The sequence below is a fragment of the Eschrichtius robustus genome, chromosome 4, assembly GCF_028021215.1.
Source record: "Eschrichtius robustus isolate mEscRob2 chromosome 4, mEscRob2.pri, whole genome shotgun sequence".
Taxonomy (NCBI): Eukaryota; Metazoa; Chordata; class Mammalia; order Artiodactyla; family Eschrichtiidae; genus Eschrichtius; species Eschrichtius robustus.
Genome location: NC_090827.1, coordinates 41,345,085 through 41,357,815, shown reverse-complemented (window position 1 = coordinate 41,357,815; position 12,731 = coordinate 41,345,085). Strand labels below are relative to the sequence as shown.

The 12,731-nt window shown below is 33.8% G+C and overlaps 1 protein-coding gene across 3 annotated transcripts in view; it reads left to right on the top strand.

Moving 5' to 3' along the window:
- LRBA (LPS responsive beige-like anchor protein) overlaps nucleotides 1-12,731 on the top strand; it is a 750,846-nt gene that overhangs the window by 199,838 nt on the left and 538,277 nt on the right. For all 3 annotated transcript variants that reach the window (XM_068542607.1, XM_068542608.1, XM_068542606.1), the window contains exons 32-33: nucleotides 10,079-10,157; nucleotides 12,140-12,273. In XM_068542607.1, the coding sequence (XP_068398708.1) occupies nucleotides 10,079-10,157; nucleotides 12,140-12,273 (213 nt within the window). The remainder of the gene's footprint in view (nucleotides 1-10,078; nucleotides 10,158-12,139; nucleotides 12,274-12,731) is intronic.

Below are 12,731 nucleotides of genomic sequence, written 5' to 3'. Positions count from 1 at the left end.
TTGGAGTAGCATTTGTAGTTCATTTCCTTTATCTAGCTCCCTTTATTTAAAAAAAAATTCGTTCCTTTTTAAAAATGACTTAAGTCATTCTAAGTTGTTCTTGTGATGATGGTCTTTATTTTTGTCACTTGTTTTGATTTCCATACCTGACTTTTCCTTTCCTCTTCCTCTGTCACTAGGCTCTTGTTGTTACTTATATGGTGTCTCGATTTTAGTTTATTACTTCCATTCCATTGATTGCTGCCATGAACATTACTGCCTTGATAAGAAATCTAACCCAATTGAGTGTTTTCAGTCATCCTATTTCTTACTCTCCTACAGCACCATTTTTCGTGCTTTTGCCTACCATACTTGCCCTTGTAGTCTGTTCTCTTTTCACTTGGAATCCAAACAAATAGTTATCTCTCTGTCATCAATATTTTTAGCTGATAGATTTTTGTTTTCTTTTTGGTAGATCTCTTGATTTAAGTTATTTGCCATTAAAAAAATAGGCTATACAGTATATCAAAGCTTATTATGCTGCTTCTGGTTCAAGCAGGATTTGGAAAAAATGATTTGTGGATGAATTGATTGTTATTGTGATTACATGCTGAGCTGGGCAGTTTATTCTTGCAGATCTGGGTAAGTTAGGTATTATTCTTGGTTTGATCTTGGATTATTTTCTTTATATGAAAGTACAGTTAATATCTGTCTCTGTGGACCATAAACCTTTGTGTCTTGGGATGACTTCAGTTTTGAATTTTATAGTGAGTCAGCAACAAAACGTGAACTGCTCATATTTAGTAATAGATTATTGGTTAATAAAAAAATATACTTGATAGTACATAGTAATTAGCAAAAATGGGAACTTCCTTGGAAGAAACCATGTGAATAGAAAACATAAAATATGAGTTTTGTAGCAGAAAAGTTTAAACTATTTGGAAATTTTGATACCAAATGGGATTTCTATGTTTTATGTGTGGCACAATTAAAGACAAACTAGGACTAGATCCCAGAAAAAGAATGAGAACTTGTCAACTTATGTGAGGTCAAAGATTTTTCTGTCAAAACATTACCGCCCAAATAATTTTATAATTTTGTGAAAAAATTAAGGATTTGTAAATACATTTTATTTTTATTTATTTATTTTTTAAATTTTATTTTTTATTTTTATTTTTGGCTGCGCTGGGTCTTTGTTGCTGTGTGTGGGCTTTCTCTAGTTGTGGCGAGTGGGGGCTACTCTTTGTTGCGGTGCACGGACTTCTCATTGCAGTGGCTTCTCTTGTTGCGGAGCACGGGGTCTAGGTGTGCTGCCTTCAGTAGTTGTGGCATGCAGGCTCAGTAGTTGTGGCATGTGAGCTCTAGAGCGCAGGCTCAGTAGTTGTGGCGCACGGGATTAGTTGCTCCGCGACATGTGAGATCTTCCCGGGCCCGGGCTCAAACTCTTGCCCCCTGCATTGGCAGGCGGATTCTTAACCATTGTGCCACCAGGGAAGCCCTGTAAATACATTTTAAAACAGTGTACATTATTAAAACTATGATCAGTATTCAAGTTTGACTCATACAAATTTCAGATTTTAGTTTGAATAATGTTTCTTAGCTTTTGTAGCATTTTGTTAGCAAAGAAGTGTAATATAATAATAATGGAAAGCCTTTCGTAAGAAGTGGTAAAAGATTCATCAGAAAAAACAAGGTTTGCCCTTTGTGTACGCATATTTATTTATAAAGAACACTAAAAGAGAAAATAAAGTTTTTAGTAAATATATCAAAATCTGTAAATTTTAGTTACTCATTAGTAAAGGTTTAATTGTCCAGACTACAATATGTGTTAAGATGCAGTTACTCTTTTTTCAAATATCCTGTGTTGTTTTCAAATATGTTTGATTTGCAAAGCATAAACGATTAAAACAAAATTGAAGCTAACCCAATGAAGGAACTAAATAGACTGTTCTTAAGTAATTTATGTGCTGAGTGCTTGCTAATTTGCAAAATTTAACAGTTACACTACTTACCAGAGTGTTAGGTTCTACTGAGTTTATCAGAGCCATGCATTTTATAAATTAGTATGTTTATTTTTAATGTTGAAGGAAAATTTTGATTCTTTGCTTTATATAATCTTTGACCCAAGAGGCTTATCTTTACTTATCCAATAAAAGTTTCTTTTATTTAATGAAGATTTTAACTGGGCATATAGACTATCCCTCCCTTAATTGGTCTGGAATGGGTGGGGAGGGAGAGAGGGAGAAAAGGAGAGAGAGGGCAATTAAAAAAATACCGTGTTTAGAGATTTTAAATATTGGCATTTGTATTAATGGTACTTTTTTGCAAAGGGCATCATTTATGTAGACCCTTAGGGACCTTGAATTAACAATCGGCTATTCCCTGGATAGATGCTAGACAGATGATCTATTTACATTTTCCCTTTTGTTCTTTTGAGTGTCTGGAAGACTGTCAGTTTGAAGGAGCCAGTTTATCAGTGCAAGGATAAGGAAAAGATAAGTCAGTACCATTCCATATGTTGGAAGTAGCTTCTGAATTTACATGCTTGATCACTTGTTGAAAATATTTTTATTGTTAAATTAATTAAAAACAAGTTTGTAATAAATTTATGATTTTTAATCTGAGTTGAAAAAATGCTGAATGTATCTGGAAGTTACATTTTTCTGTCTGGTAGGAATGAAGGTCAACCTGGTGTGAAATTACTGATATATTTAGTTTATTTTTTATGTGATTTTCTTTTTCCTTAAAACAATTGCTAGTTGATTCACTTATCTTCGTTGGTAATGTATCTTCTTATGATTTGAAAAGATCAGTTTTAAAAAATCCCTTTCTGCTATAGTCTCTTTAAGGTTTGAAAATTGGCATTATTTCTAGGGTAGTGTCAAGAAAGCATTTTTGTTACTGTTTTATTTAGAGCCACCAATGCTCCTTGACTTTTTCAAATTTTGATATATATATTTCAGCTCATTAAAATTAGTCTCAATTTGTGCAGTAAAAGCTAATGTTGTTTTAAACTACTGTCTGAAGCCTCATACAAACATTTTCTTGCAATTTATTACTTCTATCTCTTTTTAAGTAGATGGGGCCTTATGTGTTCCTTTTCGTCAACTTCAGAAAAGCTCAAGAAAAAATACCAATTAGGCCTTTTAGAGAAAATATCTGATATACTGTAAATAAATATGGTCTTTAAAAAACTACCACTAGAAAAATAAAGCTCAGAAATACTTCATTAATTACTGGTAATAAAAGTCAGTAGCCAACTGTGGTTCAATGATCTTATTGCTGTCAAGAATTTAGAAAATTGCAGGTGTCATTAACTGAGTGTAATAACACTATTTGGTCTCTGAAGTACTTCATTGAGTGTTGTGTAGGAATAGGAGGATTGGTCTTGACTGTCAGAAATACCACATACTGAAGAGTGAAAAAAATTTTCAATTTCACCTTGTCTTGCCCTCTAGTTTGAAATTTTATTGTGAGAAATGCAAAAATGGAAATCTTTTAATGGTGAAATGGGAATTGATATATGTACTTTAAAAAATTGTCCGTACGAAAAAATGTGTACATACTTTAACTTCATTTTTAAATTAATCCTATGCATTAGGATAGATTCCATTCAGTTTGTTAGAGTTTTTATGTATAATTAGCTCTTGGCTTGAGCAGGATGGTAAGGATGGGTGGAAGGTCAGCAAGAAGCTATAATCCCAGTAAAAAGAAGAGTCAACTCTAATTATCAATGGAAGGGGAAGAAAATGTGTTGCGGAAAAGAGAGATTCACTGTGGATAAGTTCATCTTGTTGTGGGAATATGCTCACTCTAAGAGGTAGGCTCAGTAATTACGCAGAGGTTAATTGTGGAAGATTGCTGCAATGCCCTCTCTCCAAAGGAACCAAGCCTGTGGGGGATAAAATAGTCCAGATTTCCAGATCCTTCTGTTTGGCTGAGAACTGTAATCAGAACTGCTGATTATTGATCACATTCTGCCTAAAGACCAAGCATGTTTCAGGGAAGGTCAAATTATCCCAGATCTTTGCTGTTTCTTAATCAGTTAAATCTACAAAACCCCTGATTAGAGCCTGGCTTTGTTTATCTATATCCAGAATTAACTTTGCCTTAGTTAAAAGAGGCAGTTGAATCAAAGTGCCCAGATAAAATTGAAGTGAGCCTTAGAAAATTGTGGGAGTGGTGTGAGGCAGTGACAGGCTGTAGAGGACAGTGGCTAGGTTTACCAAATGTTTATGGCCGTGGGTTATTTTATACCAATCTGATAAACGAAGCTGTTAGAAATCCACTTTTTATAGAAGTTAAATCCGGGATTGGTTTCTAGACTTCTCAAAAGAATTTACCTTTGGTTTCTTTCTTAAGTTTTTATGGTGAATTTTTTAAAAGGCACTTTATAAGCTTCATCTCATTTAAGTTACCTATGTTTAACGTCATATGAATAATTGTTGAAAATTTGGGTATCTTTTCAGCCTGAAGTACAGACTAAAGGGAAACATGATAACTTCCTTTCAGTATTTTAAAGGCAATCCTAGAGTAGCAGGGTAGGAAGGGAAGCTGTCACTCACTGTGTGTTTACTGTGGTACAGGCTCTAATTACGTTAATCCTTGAAATAATTCGGTGAAGTAAGTATCGCTGTTAATTTTACAGATGAAGAAAATAAGGCACAGAGAGCTTAAGTAACTTTGCCCAAGGTCACATAGCTAGTAAATGGCAGAACCCTTACTGTTTCCCGAAACATTTCAACCCTATAACCTCTTAAGGGTATTTATTTTCAAAGAAACTGGTCTGATATTGATAGAGCTAGGATTCAATTTGAAAATGGTTTAGTTGTGCGTGGCTGATGAGGAAGTGTTTTCTGCTAGTGTAGAACACCTTTTCTAAAAAAAATGGTAATGGAAATTATGTGAGAATTTGATGGTTGAGGTAGCTTGAGAGGTTAGCAGGATTTCCTTTAGATGTGGAAGAGAAAGGCTCTGGTCTTGGATGACCTGGCATTTCTTTTCGAAAGCAGGAAGAGAAATAGGTTTCAGGCTGAGACAAGTGGAGGAACTTTTTATACTTATTATGGGAATTTAATAAGTTAGTAATATATAAATAGAAGGCTCTACTAAAAATGGATAGCATGGATCACGGATACATAGTAGGATCACTCAGAAGAGCTCTAGACTTTTTTTTTTCTGTAGTACCTTGCAGAAATGTGGGAAAGTAACATTGGAGAATCCTCTTTATCTTAGGTGCTTTACATTTTAAAATTTAAATACCCTAACAACCCTGTTAAAAATTTGGTGATATTCCTATTTTCTGTATCATGCTGGTATAGATGGTTTAAAGGGAAGATTATAGAATTCTCTGTGGCAAAAAATCACTACAAACTTAGGAAGAATTTATAATGAATGATAAAAGCTAACTATCATAATTATATATAATGAATAATTATAAATCATAAAGAAAAAGATTCTAATGAAAATACTCAAAAGGTCAGAACAGTCATTTATGTTTCCTGTTTTGCTTCCAGTAAATTGGGAAAATATGTTCAATTTTATTAGTAATCAAAGAAGTGTAAATTTGTTTTTTCTTTCTTCAGGGTAATTTAGCAATATGTATCAACATTTATTAAAGTGTGTGTTTATTGACTTCTAGGAAGTTACTTCAAGAATATAAAGGAGTGTATATAGATTTATATAAGTATATACAAAACATTGTTTATTGTAAAAAATTGGGAACAACTCAAATGAGCATCCCTGAATTTGGGTTGGTCTGATGTTTCCTCACGATTAGAAACAGATATTTCTTTGGTAGGAATATTATGGAACAGACAGAGAATCTAATCACATGGCACACAATTTTGATTTGTCAAAATGCTGATGGTGACCATTTTCGTCACTTGATTAAAATATAATTGCCAGGTTTCTATATTGTAAAGTTATTCTTTCCCTTTTGTAATTAATAAGTGTTTTGTGGAGAGGTATTTTGAAATTATTTAAATATCCTGTTCCCCAGACTGTTAATTTATCATATTGGTATGGCCTCATGGCTTCCTATTTTATTAGATGTGTTACAGTCAGTTACTATCATTATTTATTTTGATGCTCAAATTGTCTCTATTTTGGTTGGTGGGAGTCCCTTGAAGTTGGCTTCTGTGCCATCGTGACATATCCTATCATTCCTTGGACATTTCCTTGCTTTCTACAAAAGAAAACTAGATGTTTCAAACTCATTTTGTACTTTTCTTCCATGGTTATTGAATTAGCTATTTCTGATTTATTTATTTAGTGGAGAATAGTATTTAGAAGCCAATATCTGGACATTAGGTGTTAGGGTATTGCTACTCCCAGGTTTTCTCAGTGGACAGAGCTAGCGACTATATATATAGGTATGTATGTGAATGAGAGTATATATTTTATATACAGGCATACCTTGGAGATAATTGTGAATTTTAGTTCCAGACCACCGCAATAAAGCGACTATCACCAAGTGAGTCACATGATTTTTTTTTGTTTCTCAGTGCATGTATAAGTTGTTTGCACTATGCTGTAGACTATTAAGTGTGTAAAGCATTATGTCTAAAAATACCATGTGCATACCTTAATTTAAAAATACGTTATTACTAAAAAATGCTAACCATCATCTGAGCCTTCAGTGAGTCATAATATTTTTGCAGTAGTAACATCAAAGATCACTGATCACACATGGCCATAATAAATATAATAATAATGAAAAAGTTTGAAATATTGTGAGAATCACCAAAATGTGATGCAGAGACATGAAGTGAGCAAATGCTATTGGAAAAATAGCACGGATTGACTTGCTCGATGCAGGGTTGCCACAAACCTTCAATTGGTAAAAAACACAATTTGTTAAAAAAATGCAGCTATTGTGCTACACTTTATTGTGCTTTGCAGATATAGTGTGGTGTTTTTTGTTTGTTTGTTTTAAGAAATTGAACGTTTGTGGCTACCCTATGTTGTCAGATGATTTTGTATGCACTGGGAAACCAAAAAATTTGTGTGACTTGCTTTATTGTGATATTCACTTTGTTGTGGTCTGGAACCAAACCCAACATATCTCCGAGGTATACCTGTATTCAGACAGTACTATATTTATATTAATTATTCAACCGTTTTTCGTTTAGTTTATGTAATCTTGAGGTTTTACATTGGCAAAATAATGAATTCAAAGAGTTACACAATTCCTCCTTCTTTAGTCATTTACCAAATTTCAGATTTGATTCTGCTGCTGCGTTCTTGATTTTATCCACTGTGTTTTCTCACAATTAGATTTCAACTTCTGGCTGACTACAGTTGCTAAGATGCCTTTGTAAAATGCATTAATTTGAGAGATGTTACCATGTAGAAAAATGTGCATCTTACCACGATGAAATAGGTTGTCTGGAAAAGAATTCTTACTTAGAGATTTATTAAATTCTGGTTCTTTTAAAATAAGCCCATGATTGCTATCTTTCTCTGCCCAACTTCATCTAAAGTCTGTGTCAATATTCTCCAACCAAAGATCCCAGTAGTAAACCTTTGGTTGAGTAAGTCAGTGAGGGAGAGTGCACACAGTGAAACTTGGGGCATCTCAGGAATAGTGTTAGAAAAGATTTATTATAGGATTTGAGCTTGCGTGTGTAAGTGCAAATAACAGAGTCTGAAAGGATATATTCCAAATTGCTGATGGTGGCTGCCTTTGGGGAGGAACTGGGACTAGGAGGGTTTGTGCAAAACACTGCTGAATTTAAATATACGGATGTATTCGTGCTCTGGGTAATTAAAAAATAACTAGAAAAAAATGATGATTTTGGGGAGGGGTTAAGGAAGTGGGACTGTCTTCTGAATTGGGTGCTGTCAGAAAGCATGGGTAATTCTATGATTAAATATCCTAATAAATCTTACTTAGAATCATGGAAGACTTGAATGAGGCTAAAGCTCTAATTTGTAAAGAAACAGCAGTCTTTCATATTAAGATTTGGGATGTTTGACCATCTTTGTTATTTGGCTGGAGTTCATGTTTTTGTCTGTTGGGACATGATTACAGAGTGGTATTGTTTTATGTTGATTCATCGATGGTCATGGCATGGCTTTGTCTGATGTTGCTGTTTTATGAAATTGTTTATATTCAGGGAGAGAATAACAAGACCTAGCTGTGGGTTCTAAGCCAGCTCTTAACAACACCAGGGCCTAGTTGACATTACAGGGCCAGCTCCCAGATGTCAAAGAGGCTGCTTTTCTACCTTCTCATCTGTTTCTACCATCTTTCTTTCTACATCCTAGATGAACACTTCTTCTTCTATCTTTCTTTTATCTATCTTTCTGTCCACACCACTTTGTCTACTTGAGGTGTTTCCAGGCTACCCATGCCTAAAGTTTTAAGAATAGATCAAAAGCATCTGACCTCTGATAGTGCATCCTGATAGGTTCCAGAATCCTTTGAGGCCCTCTTCCCTCCTTGTCTATAAGCTTTGCATCTTTGTTTCATTTGCTTCAATATGTTTGCTGCCTTTCTTGGTCTACCTTTCTATAGAATTGTGATGGGATTTCAGTCTGCTCTAATACTAACTTGGTGCCCTTTTAGGATACTACTTTTAGAAATAGAAACTTTACTTCTTGGATTGCAGCTGCAAGCAAGTTGTGCACACCTCCTTTGCCTATACTGTCCCGGTTGTTAGGATATCATCCCAGTTGGATTCCAGTGACTCTTATGGTCCCTGTATCAGAGAGGGGCATTTGACACTGTGTGTGTGCCCATTCTTTTCTTCCTTCTCCCTATTATTGTCCTTAGAAAGAAAATGGCTCTTCTGTTTCTTCAGGTCCTACTCCTAGCTTAAATTGAATGCTTTTCTATCCCATATATCCTGATTCTTAAATGGGAACTTTATTTTTCCCCTGCTTTCTTGAGCTTTTTAGAACTCTGCAAGCCTCAGTAAATTATCCTCCAAATTAGTCTTCTAGACTTTTTCAATACTTCTCTTAATGTGTGTTGTTTCTGTACCTATCCATTCTTTGACTCTGTCAGAGTTAATTTCCTGGTAATTATTTTTCTCTTGCCAAGTAAAATTTATAAGCACAGTTATTTGTTGAAAACATAAAGGAGGTAGCTCTTGTATAGGGCAAGGTAGTTTGAACATTTTGTGCTATAAGACAGTGAGTTCGCATTTAACAATACAGATATACAAGAGTAAGGACATCTGGGAGTGTTCATTGGAGAGTAAAATAAGATCACATGGTGGAAATTAATTTTACAAAGTAGTTTGAACAAAGATAGGGACATAAAATTGTAGGAACTAGAGAGGGAAGTAAATACCAGGTGGGAAGATTGACCTACTAAAATATGGGAGATGGAATGATTAAGGGAATCATTTCTGCAATTAACATAAATTGAGAACCTTGTATTGTGTCAGTTTGTCTAGGTGCTAGAGATTGATGGATGAAAAAGATGAGATCTCTGCTTTCAAAAAGATTAGTATACTAGGAAAAAGGACATTTAAAAAACCAATTGAAATACAATGTGACAAATGGAAACGACAGGTTATTTACTAATTACAGTGAGGACACACATGAGGGAGTGTATGTTCTGCTTGCATCGTTTAAGAAAGGTTTCTCAGGTGGTCATTGCATAATGTTTGCTGGACTAGACTCAAGAAGCATTCAGGGTATAGCAGAAGTTATTTGGTGGCTGAATAAAGACAGTTTTCATGGTTAATGAGGCATACCTATTTAAGCTAAATTTGGAGTTGGCCGTTTCTGTTTTTTGCTTCAATTAAAAAAGTTTCTAATTGTAAATCTCTGTTGCCACTTGATGTTCAGTGGAAGGAATCATGACCCCAATTTAGTGAGTCAGAATTTACTTTTCTATTACGTTTTCAGCTGATGGGTGGAAGGACTGCTTGGTGTGATAATTGAACTGGTAACTGAGATTTATATATTAAATGATTCAAGAAAAACCTTGTTAATTGGTAGATTTTAATGTTATCCAAATTAATAGGCATTTAAAAATGCAGTATAGTATGTTTTTTGGTGACTTGCTATCAAGATATCTTTTTTGTTTGAATTCTTATATCTAAAAACAGAATATCCCCTAAATGGTTATTTTCCTTTATAGGTGGTAGATCATCTAATGCAAAATTACCTGCAGTTCCAACAGTTGGTTCAGTTCTACAAGGCCAAGTTTCGAATATGAGGTATTCAAGCTACTAACTTGGATATTTGTGATTTATTCCTTTTGATGACTCTTAAAAATGTCTAGCTACAATTTTTAGAAAAATTTACTTTGTTTCTTTTTTAAAAAACATGCATGATGTTTAGAGGCCTGGGAGTATTTTAGAAGTTCCTTCTTAAAGATTATGAGATGTAAAAGATTCCCGAGAAGTAGCTTTTTGTGATTAATAAATGTGGAATGCATAACAAATATTTAATTTCACAGGTAGTTAGTAACTTATGGCTTATGTTTCATATGATTGTAGATTGAACATTTGGAATTCATTGTTCATCTTCCCTAGAAATGCTGAAATAAGAAGTTTATATTGATACCGAATTATAGATAGATTTTTACTGTCAGTTATCTTGTTTAATTGGGTATATGAGTTTCAAATTCTAATTTGGAAGGCTGTGAATATATTCCACTACTAGGGCCTTTGTGGCTAGAGTTCTTGATCTGCCTTATTACAATTGGAAAATGCATAAAACTTTAAAAATAAACGTACTTGGGTGCTACAAGTGTAGGCTTGTAGTTGTGATATCATCCAGGGATAAGAGGATCCATGAGATAAGTAGAGAGAAATAGTTTTATGGATAGCACCTGGGAAGAGATGGTCATTGAGCACAGAGATTTCCAGCAGCTTACCAGTTGATAGTTTCAGTAGAATCTGTTGTTGGTTGTATGAATAGAAAGTACTCTTTGTAGGAGTAGTAAATAAGTAGTGGCTGTTTATATATATGTTTGGTTCATAAGTTAGAAACTGAATTTCCTGAAATGCAGAGGGCTTGTTTTTTTTTTTTAACTCATTAAATATATATATATGTATACAGCTGGATATGGATCCAACCAACCACAGATTGAAAGTATTAAAACAAAATTTCCAAAAAGTTCCACAAAGCAAAAATTTGTCTCACGCTGGCAACTATTTTTTTGATGTTTCTTTTTTTTGTAGTTTTCTTGTTTTTTAATTTTTAAAAAATTTTTATTGAAGTATAGTTGACTTACAATGTTGTGTTAATTTCTGCTGTACAGCAAATTGACCCAGCCATACATATATATATATATATATATATATTCTTTTCCATTACAGTTTGTAGGACCTTGTCGTCCATCCATTCCACACACGATAGTTTGACATTGGCAACTATTTATATAGCATTTACATTGTATTTACATTGTATTAGATACTATAGGTAATTTAGATATGATTTAAAATATAGGTTATATGCAAATACTATGCCCTTTTACATAAGGGACCTGAGCATCCACAGATTTTGGTATCTGTAGGGAGTCTTGGAACCATTCCACTGTGAAAACCGAGGGACAACTGTGTGTGTATATATGTATGGGTTTATGTGTGTATACATATATATAAGAATATATGTACATATAGTCACAAAGAGATATATTGAATAAATTGAGATCATTATAAATGTGCCATTATACTATTTGCAAGTGAGAAGTTGTTCAGATTGCATTAGAAAGAAACTGTTTATAGAGATAGATGTTAGTGAAAAAGAATGTAGACTGATTCTTTCAGTTTATAAACATTGAGTTTGTAATATATGCTGCAGCTGAGAACTTAGAAGTGAAGGCATAGTTCTTGATCTGAAGGTGCTCATGGTTTAATGGTCAATAGAAAATTTGTTAAAAGATTGATAGTTTGTTTAGGTTGTAATGGGGCTAAAATCAAGTGCTCTCTACTGGCCAGTTAAGCCTTCCAGTAAGAGCTGATGTTTGGAGTGGTTGTTAACCAGGTTGTTTGTGAGGGCTAGGGCTGGCAATATACAACAGAATAAAAAAGGATATTCCAGGCAGAAGGAATGGTGTGCATAGCAATAGTGAATCTTTAGGTAATTTAAAAATTTTCACATAACTTTACAGTTCTATGAAAACTCATTTTAAAAACTAGAAAACTGATAAATACTAATGAATAGTACAGGTAACTTAACATCTTTCTATTAGTATTACAGAGAGGCTCGAACATGCTTTGGAAAAGGCAGCTCCTCTTCTACGAGAGATATTTGTAGATTTTGCACCTTTTCTTTCTCGGACCCTTTTGGGTAGCCATGGACAAGAACTGCTTATAGAAGGGACAAGTAAGTGATTTTTCTTTCTTCATATATATATTTAAGTTACAGGGTTGAAAACTGAAATGAATAATAAGAGATGCATGGAGTTTTATTGTTTGTTTTCAACCTTTGACAAGGCTTCTCAAAGAGTCTGTACATATCTTTTAAAGAATATGGCATGGCTGCTATTCTAATCTGTTCAAGGTTTTTTATCAGTGATTTGCATGAGATTCGTGTGCATTAGATTTATTACTGTGTGTTTTGGGGAACAATAAAAAAAAAGTATTGAATGAAAGAACTAAGATATGTTTTAATACATTAAAATTAACTATGGGAATTGAGAATTGGAGAGACTGGTGTTATAGTAATAAGTGGGGTATTTACCTGAGATTTTACTTGAATTTAAGATCTATATAAACAATAGTGTATTGCTACATATTAGGAAAATGAGGAATGCATTAGTTGTCTCTGTTAGTGGAATTCTC